At 37.4% G+C, this 21,329-nt stretch overlaps 1 protein-coding gene across 10 annotated transcripts in view; it reads left to right on the forward strand.

Moving 5' to 3' along the window:
- Positions 1-21,329, forward strand: part of Ttc3 (tetratricopeptide repeat domain 3) — a 122,714-nt gene that overhangs the window by 87,371 nt on the left and 14,014 nt on the right. For 8 of the 10 annotated variants that reach the window (XM_077795411.1, XM_077795406.1, XM_077795414.1 and 5 more), the window contains 5 exons: positions 1,527-1,676; positions 16,667-16,806; positions 18,184-18,252; positions 19,497-19,593; positions 20,915-21,015. In XM_077795411.1, coding sequence (XP_077651537.1) covers positions 1,527-1,676; positions 16,667-16,806; positions 18,184-18,252; positions 19,497-19,593; positions 20,915-21,015 — 557 coding nt within the window. The remainder of the gene's footprint in view (positions 1-1,526; positions 1,677-16,666; positions 16,807-18,183; positions 18,253-19,496; positions 19,594-20,914; positions 21,016-21,329) is intronic. The other 2 variants (XM_077795409.1, XM_077795410.1) reach the window with 2 other exon arrangements.

Raw genomic sequence — 21,329 nt, forward strand, 5'->3', positions numbered from 1 at the left:
GAGCAGAGGGACTGGTGTTGAATTTTTATGTTGCACTTAATGCTAAACCAAGTAGATTCTGTTATTTGATGAGTCAGTGTTGGGATATTCACACGTGCCTTCTTAAGTTAGTTCTTAGTTTCAGGACCATGACACTAACCTAGCTGATTGATGGTTTCTCAATCAGACTTGCATTTGAATCCCAGGGCTTCTGCTTTCTTCTCAGACCTTGAGAAGTTGGCACATATCCCTAATCTTTGTTTTTCTGATTAAAGGCAAAAATAATGTATTTCAAAGTTTAAATGTAATAATGTAGAGGTGGCACTTAATTTCTTACCTACTCTGTGATGATATGGGGGCATATAAATTTAATTCATAGTACTAGGTTGCTATTGATTGGGATCCTTTTGACAAATTGAGAGTGAAAATAGAGATAAGTAAGATCTTAAACTATAAAATCTTGCTTGTGGGTCGCAAGGTTGAACATTTAATCTGTTAATTAAACATCAAGTCTGTTCATAGTGCTAAACTCTCAATCTGTACAGACATAAATGGGGCTTTTCAAAGTGGACTGGCAGGTGTTATAGATAACAGTTCTCTGATAAATCACAAAATTATAAATACTTGATTCCCTGTCTTTTTACACTTGGAAGATGCTCAGGTATTGTGGGGAGATAAAGGAAATGTCGAAGATGGCCCAGTTTTGTGCCTTTGAGATAGATCTCTGAAACCTGGCTGTCACAGGAGGGCAGTCTCCTGCAGCTGGGAGAAGTTTTGAGCATCCAGCAGATATTCTCATAATAGAAGTGTACAATCGCCAGCAGCCCTAGGTGTATAAGAGGTTTTTAAAAAGCTTTACATAATAGGGGCTGGGGATATAGCTCAATTGGTAGAGTGCTTGCCTTGCATGTACAAGGCCATGGGTTCAATGCCCAGCACCACATGCACACACAAAAAAATTGGCAAATCTTACTGTATGTTAATTGTACCTCAATAAAAAAAATTGACAAAAACATTGTTTAAAAAAAAAAGCCTTACATAGTAATGTTTATTGTAGTATGATTTCTGGGTTTTGGTTTTTGTTTTGAAGCTGGTTCATGAGACAGATAGCCAGAAACAATTTTGATAACAATTTATCTTTTTGAAATAACCAGCAACTGTGCATTTGAAACATGTAAAAGTAGGACCAAAGTTATGTTATGTTCTATTCATATATATAATCACCTTTTAAAACCTACTAAATAGTTTGTGATGTTAATCATACAGTAAAATTCAAATGAAACTTGTTCTAATACTGAACCTTTCTAAAACAAGCAAATATTCACAACCAATTATAGTACAGATTGAAAGTTTCATTAGGAATTCCAGTAACATGACTAATTATTTTAAGAGCTGGCTCTACTAAGCAAAGTTTAGAGGTTTTAAATTCCTGAATTGTGACATTTTCCTTATAAATTCTCCTCTTCCTTTTATTCTCTTTTGTTTATTTTAAAAGACAATTCAGAACAAGTTCATAAGTAGGCATTTTAAATGATTTTTAATTTTAGGGGGATATTTCACAGATTGAAAAGGAATACCAAGTATTACAAGAGCAGCTTAAGGAAGCATGTGAAAATTATGAGCAGATAAAACTCAACAGCTCAGAAGAGACCAGAGACCTGGAAGAAAAGTTGAAAAGGAACTTAGAAGAAAACAAGGTAATCCTGTCTGAAGCCCTCCTTAATTGCATGTGGCATAATTGGGAACATATAACTGTGCTTATGAGCCTCCCATTAGCTGAACCACACCGTTGGCTAAACAGAGAGGACTCTTTCTTAGACAAGTCTCTTTCAAATTTCTGTACTGCATATTCAATCGACAGTGTACCTTGCAGTGCTATAAAACCTTTGCAATCTGGTTTTGAGAAAAGGGCTATAAACATTAGCTTTCATTTATCCATAATTCAGTTTACCTGGTTAAGTAAAAATCTCTCTCAAGGTGACTAAGTTCCAAGTTATATTTCTGCCTGTGCCTCTGTATCAGAGCTTCCAAGTGTGAGCTGTCAGTCTGGCTCCAGGGCTTAGCTCCAGACTGTTTTTATTCAAATAGTTCTAGTCTGCACATGGCTTAACTTGTCTGGGCCCTTGTGAAAAATTCGGGTAATAATTGCTCCATTTCATGGGTTTAGATTAACACTTGTAAAGTACTTATAACTGGCTGGTACAAAGTAAGGACTCAGTAAGTATTAGCTGCCACTATTATCACTATTGCTGTTATTACCATCATCTTCATCTATTTCTAAGGACATGTGACAAAACTCATGGGGAGCCTTGGAGATGTTAGAACTTCTCATCTAAAGTATCTTATTTGACTATACTGGTATTTATTGTGGTAGTTGAGATTGACCATCAGTAAGATCTGGCTAGTGGAATAATACTAATTAGGGGAAAGGCCAGATTGCAATTTGTGGGACAGTGGAATTATAGATGTGAGGAACATTGGTAAATTACTTTTTTTTCCTTTTGGTTTGTTACTTTTTAAAAATAACTATCTTCTATTCAGAAACAGAAGGAGATTAATTATTTAAGAAGGGAAGAATTTGTTTCAGAAGTCTGGATTACCAGCTAAAATAACACATTAAATAGTGAAAATCAGCTTAGTGGGACATTTAATCAAGAAACTCATTTGTTGAGATTCAAGAATACACAGAAGAAAGGGTTAGTTTGTAACTACCATCATATTTCCCAAGAACCGTTTGCACTCAGGACAGGACTAAGGAGATTCCAAGGATGGGAAGAGTTAGATGCAGACACTTTCTGCTTAATTGTCTGGTTGGGGAAGGGGGGAAAAAAAAAGTCCTGTCTAGCATGTGACACCCAGAACACAAGTCTGAGTAAACCAGTTGGAAGGTGTAACAGAATTAAATATTTTTTATATTGCCTCAGGCAAATTCAGTGTTTTTATAAATCCAGTGTGAATGTCTGTGGCCACCTGTGTGAGTAATAAGGCAGATTTGGGGAAATGAACACTTATGTAAGGGTGGGTGTTTAATGAATGAAATTGTTTTTTGTGGCAGAGGCTTTTCCAGTTTTATAAACTGGTAGTCTGACTAGGTGCTTGCTATGACAGTAGAATCCATTTTGATATCATTAAACAAGCATGAAATATATCTTATTCTAGTTGGATTCTTGAGGATGTACATGATGTTGGGATTTACTGTGATATTTTTATATATGTACATAGGAAAATTATGTCAGATTCATTCCACTGTCTGACTTTTTTCTATGCCCACCCCCCCCCACCTCCCTATTGTCTTAAGCTACTGAACTTAAATTCTCCACCCTCCCACCCAGGGCTCTGTTGTTTGTATGGTTGATCAGGAAGCTCATGGGACAGAAAGCTTCCAGGGAAGAAGGCTGTGATGGAGTGGCAGCTCTGACTGCTGGGCTCTGGCTCTTGTGCTTTTTAACTTGGTACAGCCTTGGATCTGCTGTCATGTGGCTGTACTCAAGTAGTCTTTTTTTTTAAAGGGCAGTTATTTAGTACCTCAGATTGTAGGCTTGTAAGGTTATTATGATTACCAAATGTACCTATTTCCTGTGAGGATAAATTGCTAACCTGATTTTTTTTGGTTGGTATCTACACAAAAACAAATAAAATTTAGCCATGGTATTTCTTTATTAAACATAAGACAGCTATGTCATTAAAGGGGTGGTTAGTACAACCATGAGCCTGTGTAGTATTTTTATTGGCTGAGGGGTGTGTGTGTGTGTGTGTGTGTGTGTGTGTGTGTACACGTGCATACATGTAGGTGCAATACTTTGTGGCTTTTGTTATCTGACCTCCCTTAAATACTTGTTGTCAAGTAGGTCCTCATGCCCCAGCATAACCTTGTTTTTGCACATAATCTCCCAGCCAAAGAGTTTAGATCCATGGTGAGATCAGTGGCTCAGAGTGGAAAAACAAGATAGGCCAGGCTGCCAACAGTAAGACAGGCAAATCAACATCAGTCTAGAGAGTAGAATTGAACCATGTAGACTACAAGATTTTGTAAATACAGTAGATTTGGGGGAGTTACTGTCACAGTAATGCCTTGACAAATTCAGGATCAGAAGGTTTTAGCAAGGAAAATGTGGGCAGGACTTGTCTCCAAAATTTGGAGAGCATTACTGAACTGTTGTTGAACCAATGCCACCTAGGAACAGTAGGCTGTGTGTTTCACAGCTGTCTAAATCACCTTCCCTCTAGTTAGGTCTCAGTCTTAAAAAGGAACTTAACCAGTATAGCCAGCTGGCCGAGTTGGCAACTAAAAAACCATACAAACACAGAAATACCTTTTTGGGGGGTCAGGGATAGCTCTGAGACTTCAGTTGTCAGCTCCCACACTGGAAGGCAAGGGGGCAAGAAAGCACATTCGAACCCCTCTATTTATCGGGTAAGAACATTCAATAGAAAATTTCACCTAAATAAGGCAAGGAATTGGGTTTTAAAGAGTGGAGTCTTGGTTGATGGTGTCTTGTGGTCAACAGATTGACATCTTGGCAAGTCACACCCATCTCAGGTGCTGTGTGGGATCACAGGCAGTGTGAGAAAAAAGGCACACATGTGTCACACAGCCCCTAAAGGACGTAACACCAGACCAGTTCTCTCATATGCTCAAATGCACATAGCTCACACAGCCCATGGATGGCTTGCAACAGACCAACCAGCAAATCTGCTTCCCTAGAAGTTGAAACTGCATATCTAAGGCTAAAGATGGAGAAATGCTTCTAAGTCACTATCACTTCTGACTCCAGGGCCATTATTTCCCATGAAGTCTATATGTGATGACTTTAGGATTCAACGTCCTTCCTAAGGAAGAAGGCCTAGTGTCTTAGATATGTTCTGAGCCTAAGGAGGAAGTTCAAGCTGTAGGGAACCTGACAGGAAGTAAAACATCAAATATTCCCCTAGAGCAAATATGAAGTCAGGATTTCATTAAGCAACCATTGATAATAGTGGGATTTCAAGCTGGGAAATATTTAACATGTTGCTTTTAGCTATTTCTTTTAATAGTGCTCTGATTCATATTCTCTTTCTTAAGAGATTTTTTTATTTATCTGTGCCCTGTATTTATGAGCACATGTCACACCCCGATCCTTCACTGCCATTGAATGGATGATGCTTCAAAAAGGACAAAAAAACTTTTAGAACATTTGTAAGTTCAGATGTTTCAAAAAGTAGCACCTGCAGAAGAAACTGGCAAAAAGGGCTATGTGTCAGTTGGCATTGAATCTGATTCTCCAGGGGAAAAGGAACTCACATCACCTCAGAAGACCTTTTCATTTCTCTTTATCACACAGCCAACCCAAACGCCTTTAATAAAAAGCCAGAGAAGGATCCAAGATGGCAGGCTAGAAGAAAGCTTATTCTGTGTTGCTCAGTGACTTAGAATACTTTTTCTCTTCGAGTGATTAGAGGACCCCGACAGCTACTCCCACGCAGTAATCCTGGCCATGGTTTCAATGCAGGACACCTGGCTGCTGCCCGTGCACAGAAACTCTGGCCACCACTGCCTTGTGGACCATAGTGTACCAGTGTGGGGCTTCCCCAGTCACCTCCATCTTGGGACATTGCAACCACTGCCATACTCCCCTACACACAGTTGCTTGTACCTAGGGACACCGCAAAGCCCTCAGCCACAACACTGTATGTCACACAGCTGTATCTCTGAACAGGCCACACACCACCACTGCCCGACCCCACCTGACCAGACACTCCATAGTGAAAGCAACCACTTCCCTCTTGGGACATCTTCATTGCCATCTTTAGTTGGGGTAACCCCCAGCTTGGAACACTGGCTGGGGCTTAGAAGCAATATCAAAGATAGGTATTGGAATGCTGCAGGGACACTATAAGCTTATAGGATAAATATATGCCTTGGACTGCAGTGCAATAAGGGAAGACACAAGAACAACATGAAAAAACAAGGGAAGAAAGTGCCCCAAACAAACCAAGATACTACATCATTAGAATTCATGGCCAGCACAACAGAAAAAATGACAGAGAAGGAGTTCGGATGGACAGAATTTAAATGTTCTATGAATTAAAGGATGATATAAGAGAACAAATACAGGCAGCAAAACATCATTTCGATGTAGAGCTACATAAGCAAATACAGAAAGCAAAAGATTACTTTAATAAGGAGATACTGGTCCTGAAAAAAAAAACCAAACGGAAATCCTTGAAATGAAAGAAACAATAAACCAAATTAAAAACTCAGTAGAAAGCACCACCTACAGATGAGAACTCTTGGAAGACGGAATCTCAAGATGATGAAGACAAAATATATAATCTTGAAAAGAATGTTGACCACACGGGGAAGATTATAAGAAACCATGAGAAGAATATTCAAGAATTATGGAATAACATCAAAAAGACCAAATTTAAGGGCTGGGCTGGGGCTGGGGCTCAGTGGCAGAGCACTTGCCTCACATGTGTGAGGCACTGGGTTCGATCCTCAGCACCAGATAAAAAACAAATTAGTAAAATAGAGAGATTTTGTCCATCTACATCTAAAAAAAATTCTAAAAGAAAAAAAATTTAAGAATTATTGGGATCAAAGAAGACATAGAGTTACAAACTAAAGGTATGAACAATCTATTCAGTGAAATGATATCAGAAAATTTTTCAAACATGAAGAATGAATTGGACAATCAAATAAAAGAGGCTTACAGGGCACCAAATGGACAAAATCTCACCAAGTTACATTATAATGAAAAGGCCTAGCATATAGAATAAGGAGAGAATTTTAAAAGTCACAAGATAAAGGAATCAGGTTACATATAGGGGGAAACCAATTAGGATCTCTGCCGATTTTTTCAACTCAGACCCTGAAAGCCAGAACATCCTGGAACAACATATACCAAGCTCTGAAAGAAAATGGATGCCAACCAAGAGTCGTATATCCAGCAAAATTAAGCTATAGATTTGATGACGAAATAAAAACCTTCCATGATAAACAAAAGTTAAAAGAATTTATAACCTGAAAGCCTGCTCTACAGAACATCCTTGGCAGAATAGTTCATGAGGAGGAAATGAAAAACCACAGTGATGGGCTGGCGTTACGGTTCAGCAGTAGAGCGCTCACCTCACAAGTGCAAAGTCCTGGGTTAGATCCTCAGCACCACATAAAAAATAAATAAAGTATTGTGTCCAACTACAACTAAAAAATAAATATTAAAAAAAAAACAATGAAAATCAGCAAAGGGAGGTATTACACTAAAGGGAAAACCAATCAAAGGAGGAACCAAGTCAAGTTAAATACCAAAAATAAAAATGACTGGGAAAACAAATAATGTCTTCCTGAATGTTAATGGCCTAAACTCACCAATCAAAAGACAAAGACTGGCATATTGGATTTAAAAAAAAAAAAGACCCAACAATATGTTCCCTTCAAGAGACTCATCTCATAGGAAGACACCCACAGACTGAAGGCAAAAGGTTGGAAAAAAACATACCACTCACAAGGACTTCAGAAACAAACAGGGGTTTCCAGGCTCTATTTTATTTATTTGTTTTTTATCATATCAAATAAAGCAGACTTTAAGCCAAATTTAATCAAAAGTGATATAGAAGGACATTTCATACTACTTAAGAGACGCATACATCGGGACATCCAACATGGTGGCGGGCGGAGAGGCAGCGCTTTCAATACCTCCACAGTAACGGGGTCAGAGAAACGCATCGATACGCTTGGATTCTACCGGTTGAGAGGCTCCTGGTGAAATTCCACTGAAGAGAGACCTGCTGGCAATTGGTAGGATTTTTGGAGGTGACACTTTGCCCCAGACGAGTGAATCTCCACCACGCAGCGCAGAGGTCCGGACCCTCCAGCTGCTGCCCGTGCGACTCGACTCGGCGACCGCTCGCCAGCCCACCCGCGGCCCCCAGGACTGGGCGGCTAGGGACCACCTGCCTGCCAGCAACCGCACGGCGAGACCCTGAGGTGCGGCTCAGCAGGTGTGGCGCGGGGACTCTAGGAAGAGGTCTCTAGCCAGGCCTTCATGAAGTAGCAAACCGGGAGCTGAAACCAACCAGAGACAGATCAGTCCCACCCCTCCCTTCGGACACTCCGGAAAGGAGACTGGAGCCCGCCATAGAAGAGAGGTGACGTCACCGGAGTTTGGCCCACGGAATTCCTTCCCAGCAGAATCCACTTTAGCAGGTGTGTGACTCCAACCCCCTCTAGATACAAGCAGCCAGGAAACCTCGGGAATCTCCCTGGGGGGGCGTGTCTGTAGGGAAGCAGAGGGGATTCCCGATCCCCAACTCCCCTTACCACCAGCGGCGACACCCAAGGTCTTAGCCGCCAGTTTCCGGGGGCATGCCCACCAAAGGGGTCTGGAAAAATTAAAACTGTTGGTCCCCAGATCACCGCACCACAGCACTGGGGCTTAGATGAATGACGGAGAGAGCGCTCAGTCGTTCGGGAAATAGACACGCGGTGGGGCTGCAAGTGTAACTGGTTCTTTGGGGAACCGCCTCCGGTGAACAGGACCTGGCTGGCTGGCTGGCAGGAGGAAAGGGGGGATGGGCCGGAGAAGTGAAACTGCTGTGGACTAACAGGACTGAGAGACTCTCAGGAGCCGCCTTAACAGTGATTGCTATTGGCACGTAAAGGGCAGAAGCTCGGCGCAGTTGGCACAGCTCTGCCTACTGGAAGAGAAGAAAATGGATCTCTAAGACTTCAATTTTTTTTCTCTCTTTGTTCTTTTATCCCTTTTTCCTTCTTTCTTTCCTGTTTCAAGTTTTATTGTTCTTTCCACTCTCCTCTAATCTATCTCTCTCTCCTTCTTTCTTTTTAAGAGCACCTTCCTTCCCCTACCCCCCAACGTTCATCCCAAGCGTTACGTTTTCCATTACGTGTAATTGTCTAAATGCAAATAGGTGAATGTTTCGGGGCTGTCTATAGGGCTCCTAAATACCTAGCTACTACCAACACCCTGATCCAGTCGCCTGTTAGTATCCCCCTTCAGTAGAGCAATCTTCTAAAGTAGCCAAGACATACTAATCCTCATACCATCATAGCACCTAACCTAAACATAAAGTCCTAAGAACAAACAACAAATCACTATATGCATACAGAATCCGGAAGCCTTTTATAAATTGAATGAATCAGCTTTAAAGTACAATAAAGCCCAACATTTCTAGGCATAGTCTACCACCACATAGGAGAGAGAACAGAGGTATACAAAATCAAAACAAATTTATAGGAGAGCAGAAACACAGCAGTCAAACAGAGCTGGAAAGTAACGTGAACAACATGAAAAAACAAGGGAAAAAAGTATTACAAACAATGCAGGACAACTTAAATCTACAGGAGGACCTAGAAGCATCAGAAACATGGACAGGGAAAGAACTCAAGGCATACCTAACTCAGATGGAACGGAATATTAGAGAAGACATGGGACAGCAAGTCCAAGCAATGAAAGTGTATTTTGAAAGCGAATTAACAAAACAAATTCAAATGGCAAAGAACGAGTTTTACCAGGAGATAGAGATTTAAAAAAAAAAATCAAACAGTAATCCTAGAAATGCAGGAAACCATAAAACAAATTAAAAACTCAAATGAGAATATTACAAATAGACTAGATCAAGTAGAAGTCAAAACATCAGATAATGAAGACAAAGTTTATCAACTTGAAAAGAATATAGTCAACACAGAAAGGATGCTTAAATCTCAGAGCAATCTATTCAAGAGATATGGGATGTCATAAATAAAACCAAACCTGAGAGTCATTGGGATAGAAGAAGGTATAGAGGTTCAAACCAAAGGAATAGACAACCTATTAAAATAAATAATCCTAGAAAACTTTCCAGAGATGAAAGATGGAATGGATTGCCAAATCCTGGAAGCCTACAGGACCCCAAACATTCAAAACCGTAATAGACCAACTCCAAGACATATAATTATGAAGGTAGCCAACATACAGAACAAGGAGAGAATATTAAAAGCTATGAGAGAAAGGAGGCAGATTACATTCAGGGGTAAACCAATTAGGTTAATGACTGATTTTTCATCACAGACTTTGAAAGCAAGAAGATCCTGGAACAACGTATTTCAAACGCTGAAAAATAATGGATTCCAACCAAGAATACTGTATCCAGCAAAATTAAGCTCCAGATTTGACAATGAAATTAAAATATTTCACGATAAACAAAAGCTAAAAGAATTCACAGCCAGAAAACCATCACTGCAAAGCATTTTGAGCGAAATACTACAAGAAGAGGAATTGAAAAATAATGCCCAAAACTAACAGTGGGAGGTATCTCAGTAAAGGGGGAGAAAAATAACCAAAGAGTAAAAACTAGCCAAACTAAAATAAATAAATAAATAAACATGACTGGAAGTATAAACCATATTTCAATTGTAACCTTAAATGTTAATGGTCTAAATTTACCAATCAAGAGACATAGGCTAGTAACCTGGATCAAAAAAACAAATCCAACAATATGTTGCCTTCAGGAGACTCATATGATAGGAAAAGACATACACAGGCTGAAGGTGAAAGGTTGGGAAAAATCATACCACTCACATGGCCCTCGGAAGCAAGCAGGAGTGGCCATACTCATATCGAATAAAATCAACTTCAAGCCTAAGATAATCAAAAGGGATAAAGAAGGACACTATATACTGTTAAAAGGAACCATCCACCAACAAGACAAAACAATTATCAATTTGTATGCACCAAACAATGGAGCTGCAACGTTCATAAGACAAACTCTCCTCAAGTTCAAGAGTCAAATAGACCACAACACAATAATTATGGGTGACTTCAACACACCACTCTCGCCATTAGACAGATCCTCTAGACAAAAGCTGAATAACGAAACTATAGAACTCAATAACACAATCAATAACCTAGACTTAACCGACATATATAGAATATATCAACCATCAAGTGGATACACGTTCTTCTCAGCAGCACATGGATCCTACTCAAAGATAGACCATATATTATGCCATAGGGCAACTCTTAGTAAATATAAAGGTGTGGAGATAATACCATGCACCATATCTGATCATAATGGAATGAAACTGGAAATCAATGATAAAAAAAGGAAGGAAAAATCCTGCATCACCTGGAAAATGAACAGTATGTTACTGAATGATCAATGGGTTACAGAAGACATAAAGGAGGAAATAAAAAAATTCTTAGAGATAAATGACAATACAGACACAACACTGGAATCTATGGGACATAATGAAAGCAGTTTTAAGAGGGAAATTCATTTCCTGGAGTTCATTCCTCAAAAAAAGAAAAAAACAACAAATAAATGAACTCACACTACACCTCAAAACCCTAGAAAAGGAAGAGCAAAACAATAGCAAATGTAGTAGAAGACAAGAAATAATTAAAATCAGCAGAAATCAACGAAATTGAAACAAAAAAAATTATTGAAAAAAATTGATAAAACTCAAAGTTGGTTCTTTGAAAAAATAAATAAGATCGACAGACCCTTAGCCATGCTAATGAAGAGAAGAAGAGAGAACTCAAATTACTAACATATGGGATGAAAAAGGTAATATCACAACAGACACTACAGAAATACAGAAGATAATTAGAAAGTATTTTGAAACCCTATATTCCAATAAAATAGAAGATAGTGAAGATATCGATAAATGTCTTAAGTCATACGATCTGCCCAGATTGAGTCAGGAAGACACACACAATTTAAACAGACCAATAACAAAGGAAGAAATAGAAGAAGCCATCAAAAGACTACCAACCAAGAAAAGCCCTGGACCGGATGGGTATACAGTGGAGTTTTACAAAACCTTCAAAGAAGAATTAATACCAATACTTTCAAGCTATTTCAAGAAATAGAAAATGAAGGAGCTCTTCCAAATTCATTCTATGAGGCCAACATCACCTTGATCCTGAAACCAGACAAAGACACTTCAAAGAAAGAAAACTACAGACCAATATCTCTATCTCATTTCTTCCATTTGTATTGTCTTGTCTTACCCCTCCTTTCCTCTTATATGTCATTTAACAGGGAGCCTACATCCTGGGAACAAATCTTTACTCCACACACTTCAGATAGAGCCCTAATAACCAGAATATACAAAGAACTCAAAAAATTAGACAACAAGATAACAAACAACCCAATCAATAAATGGGCCAAGGACCTGAACAGACACTTCTCAGAGGAGGACATACAATCAGTCAACAAGTACATGAAAAAATGCTCACCATCTCTAGCAGTCAGAGAAATGCAAATCAAAACCACCCTAAGATACCATCTCACTCCAGTAAGATTGGCAGCCATTTTGAAGTCAAACAACAAGTGCTGGCGAGGATATGGGGAAAAGGGTACACTTGTACATTGCTGGTGGGACTGCAAATTGGTGTGGCCAACATGGAAAGCAGTATGGAGATTCCTGGGAAAGCTGGGAATGGAACCACCATTTGTCCCAGCTATCGCCCTTCTCGGACTATTCCCTGAGGATCTTAAAAGAGCGTAATATAGGGATACTGCCACATCAATGACCATAGCAGCACAATTCACAATAGCTAGACTGTGGAACCAACCTAGATGCCCTTTAATAGATAAATGGATAAAAAAAAATGTGGCATTTATACAAAACGGAGTATTACGCAGCACTAAAAAATGACAAAATCATGGAATTTGCAGGGGAATGGATGGCATTAGAGCAGATTATGCTAAGCGAAGCTAGCCAATCCTTAAAAAACAAATGCCAAATGTCTTCTTTGATATAAGGAGAGCAACTAAGAACAGAACAGGGAGGATGTGCATGAGGAAAAGATTTATATGAGGTTGTGAGGGGAAGGGGGGGGAAACAAGGGAGAGAATTGAACAACAGCAGATCAGGTAGAGAGGGAAGATGGGAGGGGAGGGGTGGGGGATAGTAGGGGATAGGAAAGGTAACAGAATACAACAGTCTCTAATATGGTATTATGTAAAAATGTGAATGTGTAACCGATGTGATTCTGCAATTTGTATTTGGGGTAAAAATGGGAGTTCATAACCCACTTGAGTCAAATGTATGAAAGATGATACGTCATGACCTTTGTAATGTTTTAAACAACCAATAAAAAAAAAGAGAGAGGCATACATCATCAACAAGATATGGCCATAATAAATATATATTCCCCAAACAGTGTAGCATATACATTCATCAAACTCTTCTCAAGTTCAACAGTCAAATAGACCACAACACTATAATACTGGGTGACTTTAACACACTTCTTTCACCACTGGATAGATCTTTCAAACAAAAGCTAAACAAAGAAACTAAAGAACTCAAAAGTATAATTGATAACTTAGACATAGATTATTTCATCCATCAATGAGTGAATACAGTTTCTTCTCAGCAGCACATGGATCCTTTTCTAAAATAGATCTTATATTATGCCACAAAGCAACTCTTAGCAAATACAAAAACGTAATGATAGTACCCTACATTCTATCAGATCATAATGGAATGAAATTAGAAATCATTGATAAAATAAAAAATAGAAGATACTCCAACACCTGAAGACTAAATAATATGCTATTGAATGAACAATTGGTTGCAAAAGACATCAAAGAGGATTAAAAAACTTTTTAGAGGTAAATGAGAACACTGACACAACATATCGAAATCTCTGGGACACTATGAAGGCAGTGCTAAGTGGAAAGTTCATTGCATGGAGTTCATTTCTTAAAAGAAGAAAAAGTCAGTAAATAAATGAACTAACACTACATCTCAAAGACCTAGAAAAAGAAGAACAAATCAACACCAAAAGCAGAAGAAGACAAGAAATAATTAAAATCAGAGCTGAAATCAATGAAACTGAAGCAAAAGAAGCAATTTAAAAAATTGACAAAACAGAAATTTGGTTCTTTGTAAAAATAAATAAAATTGATAAGCCCTTAGCCATGCTAATGAGGAGAAGGAGAGAAAACTCAAATTACTAAACTCTGTGATCAAAAAGGAAATATCATGATGGACACTACAGAAATGCAGAAGATAATTAGAAATTTTTAAAAAAATTTGTACTCCAATAAAATAGAAAATATCAAAGGCATCTACAGATTAGAGTCATTTGATTTATCCAAACTGAATCAGGATGATATATACAAGTTAAACAGATCAGTTTCAACCAATGAAATAGAAGACACTGTCAGAAGTCTACCAACGAAGAAAAGCTCAGGACCAGATGGATACACAGCTGAGTTCTACAAGACCTTCAAAGAAGAACTAATACCAGTACTCCTCAGATTATTTTATGAAATAGAAAAAGAGGGAACACTTCCAAACTCATTCTCTGAGGCCAATATCACCCTGATTCCAAAATCAGACAAAGACACATCAAAGAAAGAAAACTTCAGACCAATATCTCTAATGAACATAGATGTAAAAATTCTCAATAAAATTCTGGCAAATTGAATACAAAAACATCAAAAAGATAATGCACCACGATCAATTGGGGTTCATCCCAGGGATTTAAGGTTAGTTCAACATACAGAAATAAATACATGCCTTCAATAGACACTTAAAGATAAGAATCATATGATCATCAAAATAGATGCAGGAAAAACATTCGACAAAATACAGCACCCCTTTGTGTTCAAAACACTAGAAGAACTAGTGGTAACAGGAACATATCTCCAGGCCAACATCATTCTAAATGGAGAAAAGTTGAAAGCATTGCTTCCGAAAACTGGAACAAGACAGGGATGCCCTCCTTGATCACCTCTATTTAACATCATTCTTGGAACTCTAGCCAGAGGAATTAAATGAAAGAAATTAAAGGGACATGGATAGGAAAAGAAGAACTCAAACTATCACTATTTGCCAATGATATGATTCTATACCTTGAAGATCCAAAAAATTGCATCAGAAAACTTCTAGAACTAATGAATGAATTCAGCCAAGAATCAGGATATAAAATCAACACCCATAAATCAAAGGCATTTCTGTACATCAGTGACAAATCCTTTGAAAGAGAAACTAGGAAAACAACCCCATTTACAGTAGCCTCAAAAAAAAAAATTAGATACTTGGGAATCAGCTTAACAAAAGAGGTGAAAGACCTCTACAATGAGAATTATAGAATGCTAAAGAAAGAAATAAAAGAAGACCTTAGAAGATAGAAAGATCTCCCTTGTTCGTGGATAAGTAGAATTAATATTGTCAAAATGACCGTACTACCAAAAGCACTATACAGATTTAATGCAATTCCAATCAAATCTTTTTTTTTTAAAGAGAGAGAATTTTATTTTTTAGTTATTGGCGGACACAACATCTTTGTATGTGGTGCTGAGGATCGAACCCGGGCCGCACGCATGCCAGGCGAGTGCGCTACCGCTTGAGCCACATCCCTAGCCCCCAATCAAATCTTAATGACATTCCTCATAGAAATAGAAAAAGCAATCATGAAATTCATCTGGAAAAATAAGAGACCCAGAATAGCCAAAGCAGTCCTTAGCAAGAAGTGTGAAATGGGTGGCATCATTATCCTAGACCTTAAACTATACTACAGAGCAACAGTAACAAAAACAGCATGATATTGGCTCCAAAATAGACTTGTAGTCCAGTGATACAGAATAGAGGACACCGAGACAAACCCTCACATAAATACAGGTGTCTCATGCTAGAGAAAGACACCAAAACCATATATTGGAGGAAAGATAGCCTCCAATATATGGGCTGGGGTTGTGTTTCAGCAGTAGAGCACTCGCCTGACTCATGTGAGACCCTGGGTTCAATCCTCAGCACCACAGAAAAAAATAAGTGAAATAAAGGTATTGTGTCCAACTACAACTAAAAGATAAAATATTTTTTTTAAAAAAGATAGCCTCTTCCAAATGGTGCTGGGAAAATTAGAAATCCATATGCAGCAAAATGAAACAAAGGCCCTATCTCTCACCATGCACAAAACTCAACTCAAACTGGATCAAGGACTAGGAATCAAACCAGAGACCCTTCGCCTAATAGAAGTAAAAGTAGGCCTAAATCTTCATCATGTCTAATTAGGCCCTGACTTCCTTAACAAGACTCCTACAGTGCAAGAAATAATATCAGGAATCAATAAATGGGATGAATTCAAACTGAAAAGCTTCTTCTCAGCAAAAGAATCAATCAGTGAGGTGAAGAGAGCCTACAGAATGTGAGCAAATTTTTACCACACGCACATCAGGTAGAGCACTAATCTTTAGGATATATAAAGTACTCATGTATGAAGACATAAATGGTGTGACTCTACTTTTTGTACAACCAGAGACATGAAAAATTGTGCTCTATATGTGTACTATGAATTGAAATGCTTCATGTATAACTAATTAGAATAAATAAATATTTTAAAAAGCTGCCAGAGGCATCTCACTCATATTTTTAAAAGCAAACAAAAAACCTCAGACTTGTCAAGTAAACATACAAATTATGTCTAGATTGGGGAATCATGTAGACTGAAGAGTGGAGTGTGAATACCTGTGAGCCCGTTGAAGTGGTTCTCCAGTGTAACCTTCCTGGGTTCAGATGCACTTAGTGGTTAGGATGCAGCTGTGTTGTCTCTATCCCATGGCTGGCCACAGGGGCATAGCCGGCATAGGTGCAAGTTTATGTGTACTGTTCCCTTGAACTCAGGTGTCTTAGTGTAAGCTAAGTAAAAGTAAATCTTGTCATTAATTAAAGTACTTTCTAAAATGTTTTTAGATCTCAAAGACAGAATTAGATTGGTTCCTCCAAGATTTGGAAAGAGAAATTAAAAAATGGCAACAAGAGAAAAAAGAAATCCAAGAAAGATTAAAAGCACTGAAGAAGAAAATTAAAAAGGTTTTAAATACAAGTGAAATGTAAGTAACAATAGAAATCAATAATCCTTGCTTTTTTTTTAATATTGTGGGATTTTTTATTATTTTCACCTTTTTATGTTAAATTTCAAACTGTGTCAAGGTAAAATTGATACTGTTTTCACAGTGTTTTTATCTCATTTTTAAAAGCATCCATTGAGATCTCATCTAAAACTATTTCAAACTTATAGTGTTTTCAAATTAATTTTGTAAAAGTGAGAATGGATTGGGCCTGAGAATCAACAAAGGAATTGATGTCCTGTTCATATGAACGCCATGAACACCATTCTCACTATGAACATTACCTTTGACCTTCTTTTTCCTCATTGGTAAAATTAGAGGGCTGATTAGATCTAAGGTTCTTTCCAGCACTAAAATTCTGTGATGATTACTTCACTCATACTTTTATTATGGATCTGTAAATTATTAGAATTTGGTCTTATTAATATGAAGAATTTGCTAGAGTATAGATCCTGAGCATAAGAGGGCCAAGTGTGTTTTATTATGTCCCCTGTGATCCATTCCTAACCTCCTGCTCTAAACAGTGAGTGTTGTCATGTGATTCCTCAGCTTATCCACTGTGGTGTAACGAACATTCAAAGTCAGTAGCTAAAGTTAATAGCCATTTTATTTGCTCATGTTCCTGCAATCTGGATTGAGTTCAGCTAGACCATTATTCTTCTGGGATGGCAGTTAAACTGGCTATTATTGGAAACGTGGGGGGTTTTATCAAGTACAAGTAACTAAATAGGAATATTAGGAGAGCATGAAAGTGGCAGAATCTGCCTGGTTTAGGCATCGCTTAATCAGAGGCTTTCACATTGTGTCTGAAGGGTTATCAGAGAGTGTGTGTGCATATTCTAATTTCACTCCAAGTCTTGTTAAGGAGGAGGAGGCTGGTTGCATTTTGACTGAGAGTCCATGTGTTCTAATCTAAATGAAAAACCCTGATGATGATGTCTCATTACCTGTGCTTCCTCGGGTTGAAACCACCTGAGGCATGCATCTTGGACCAAGGTAGTGATTTACCGGTAATCAGGTGACTTAGAGTGAAGAAGAAGCTGATTTGTTCTCCAAGTATAAAGGAAAATTTCCTACAAGGAAAATGACCCCCAAATTCTTGCTTAATTGGAAAGATAAATTTAAAAACGGCAACAAGAGAAAAAAAGAAATCCAAAAAAGATTAAAAGCACTGAAGAAGAAAATTAAATGAGATACTAGAAGATGATGAGATTAGAATTAGAAGATACTAGAAGTAAAGCAAAATATAGAAACAAAAAAAAATTTAAGGATGCTGTGTCTAGATATGCTTTCCTGTGTAAAGTTGTATTGAAAAAAAATCTGAAAATTAATTAAACTTTGGTGACTATGCTTTTATAGGTCTACCCCGAAAAATGATGGGATGGATAACAAACCTGAATTACATCTGGATCAGTCCCTTGAAATCAGGCAAAGGAAATTTAAATTTATTTTTAGTACCTTCTTACACTTTTTCTATCAGAAGCACAAGCATTCTAAGACTTCTAAATCTGTTGCTCCTCCCCCGCCCCGTTTCTTTTAAATAATTATGTATCTTTTATTTTTAAACTAATGTTTAAGTGTATTTTTGAAGTATTTTGATTTTACTAGATTTCTGCTTTTATTTTATGTCAGTAAAAAATATTGTTGTCAATCGTTCCTTTTATTTTCTTGAATTGATTGAAACTAAAAATGTATTTTAAAAACTTTTATTTTGGACTAGGGGTGTAGCTCAGTGGTAGAAGCACTTACATAGCAAGTATGAAGGCCTGGGTTCTATCCCTGAATCACAGAAAAACTTCTTGTATGTTACTCAGCTATAGAATGATAGTTTCTTACATTGTTAGTTTGTAATTATATGTTTATTAAAAATTGTTGCTGGGCATGGTAGCACACATCTGTAATCCCAGTGGCTCGGGAGGCTGAGGCAGGAGGATCATGAGTTCAAAGCTAGCCTCAGCAATGGGGAGGTGCTAAGCAAATCAGTGAGACCCTGTCACTAAATAAAATATAAAATAGGGTTGGGAATGTAGCTCAGTGGTAAAGTGCTTCTGGGTTCAATCCCCAATACAAAAAAAAATAATTAAAAAAATTTTTTTTTAATTATAAAGCTGCAAAAAATTTCCTTGTAATCTTTATTAATTCTCCTTATATGTTTTCACATACTTGTGATCAATGTATTAGTAGTAAGCAGTCACATTTTGCTTTTCTCATTTAATATTATTTCACATGCACATTTCTATTCCCATCATGGTCCATAGTCATCTTTTTTAGCCACCACTTTCACTGACACTTTTTAGCTGTTGCAAAAGTATGGCCATGATCAGTTTTGTACAGATCACTTTATTCTTTAGGATCATTTCCTTGCGTGAGAATAGAATTTCTGGCTGGTGAAGAAAGTTTTGTAAAGTTTATCAAAGTAGCCAGATTATACTCTATCTACCCTCATAAAACTAGTGAACTGTACAGTCTTCGCTTCTTTCTCAGCATTCCTACCAAATACTCATTTCTTCTTTTGATCATTCATGAAGTTCAGAGAATGCATATGAATCTGTATGTTGTGTGGTAAAATATGAGACAGGAAGTTACTCTAGAAAATGTAGAAAGCTGTCTTGAAATCTTTGTATTACTCCCTAGATTTGTTTTAAAGTTTTTTTTTCTTTTAACATTTGCAGTAATACATTTACAAATGAGAAGATGAAAATAGAAGAATGTATAAAGAAAGGGAAAGAGCATTATGAAGAGAGTCATCAAAGAGCCGTGGCTGCAGAGGTGAGGTTATGACTGGTGGATGGAAGGGTTTCATTTGTATACTATTGGGTCTCTTTAATTACATGTGAGGCATAACTGTATTACTGGCAAGTTTGGAGGTTAGGGTTATCCTATTACTCATAATCCTTTTTCCCTAAAATATCCACTCTTTTTCCTTGGCTATTCCTTTCTAATTTTTATACATGCTTTGTTTCGTAGATGTACTCATAATGTACATCAGATTTTGTAACCTGTTTTCCTTGACAGTATAATTCAGTCATTTCCCATACTCTACATTTTGTATAGCTTCATATTTAATCAAGTGATATAAAAATGTAGGCAACCATAAAACATTTGCCAGTTCTTAAAAAGCAAATGAAAATAACCTCCTTATTAAGAATATATTCCTCCCTCCCCCTAAAAGAATATATACCAATGTCATTGTACTATTTAAGAAACTACTGAGACAAAAATGAAAAGACAACATCTGGCTTTATTTTTATTTTATGTATGTTTTCCTAGCCTGTCTTAAGAACATAAAGCTATCTGAGAAACAAATGATATGTATTGGTATATGTGTCTATGATTATTCTGGGAAAATAAAAAAAACAATTAACTTATGTAGTCTGCAAATATTAGACCTTTCAATTAAATATAGACCCTTGTTACTGCTTCTGGGGAAAGAGTGAAAGTACAAATACTTTGTGGGCCCTACCCCAGTGTCTGTATTCCTAAATTTGTTTGGTTCACATTTATCACTGCTTGGCAAGCCAATTTGCCTGGAGGGTCCTGTCAAGGTTACTGAGAACTGAATTAAAATGAGACTATTTTACATCTCCTGCAGTGATTTTTGCAAAAATGGCAAGTTGGCTAAGGGGAAGTCCAAAAGTTTGAAAGCATTCCCCAAAGGCTGTTTGTGTTAATGCTGAAACAACTTCTTAGAGGCTTTTTGGTTGGGAAGGTACAGCCTCAGGTTTTATTCTGTGGGTCCCTGGGCCCTTCCTCACCATGGGCCAGGACTATAGATAACCCCATTCCATAGTTGCATGCAATTAACCTGGCTCTGTTTTGTCTATGGTTTAAGCAGAAAGCCATATACAGTTTCATATCCACAAGAATGATCCTGAAGCACAGAATTTTAGTGTCATTTTGTTATTCTGTTTTCACATCCCAAAGTTTTAATTTGTGTTTGCCTGGGAAAATGACATAATCAAGTTCTGGTGTTCCTGTCATCAGATCTTACTTAAGGAAAAAATGGTTTGGAATGTTTAAGTTTTAACTCTTAAAATAGTTTCAGGATTTCATTTGTAAAATACTTAGATATCCTCTAATCTACTGGCAGGTATCTGTGCTGGAGAACTGGAAGGAGAGTGAAGTGTTTAAGTTACAGGTCATGGCATCACAAGCAGAAGCCTATCTTAAGAACCTCAAGCTGACAAGCAGGTAGTGTGGCTTCCCAGGTGTTCTTCCCAGCATGTCATTTAGAAAACACAAGTTAAACGTACTTGGAAAAACTTTTTAAAAATATTAGCATCATTATATTTTTAGTAGTTACCCAATTGGTATATGTTCAATTGTAGAAAAAAATCAAAACATACAAACAAAAATGATTTTTATAAATTATTCATAATTCCAAATGGAGATAAAACTAATTAATATTTTAGAATAAATTCATTTACATATTTAGGGAAAAGTGAATGTTTACTCTTTTTTTTTTCCCCCACTAGGTAGTGTATAGGAAACTTCTTTTCATTCTG

This window comes from Urocitellus parryii, chromosome 2 (genome assembly GCF_045843805.1).
Source record: "Urocitellus parryii isolate mUroPar1 chromosome 2, mUroPar1.hap1, whole genome shotgun sequence".
Taxonomy (NCBI): Eukaryota; Metazoa; Chordata; class Mammalia; order Rodentia; family Sciuridae; genus Urocitellus; species Urocitellus parryii.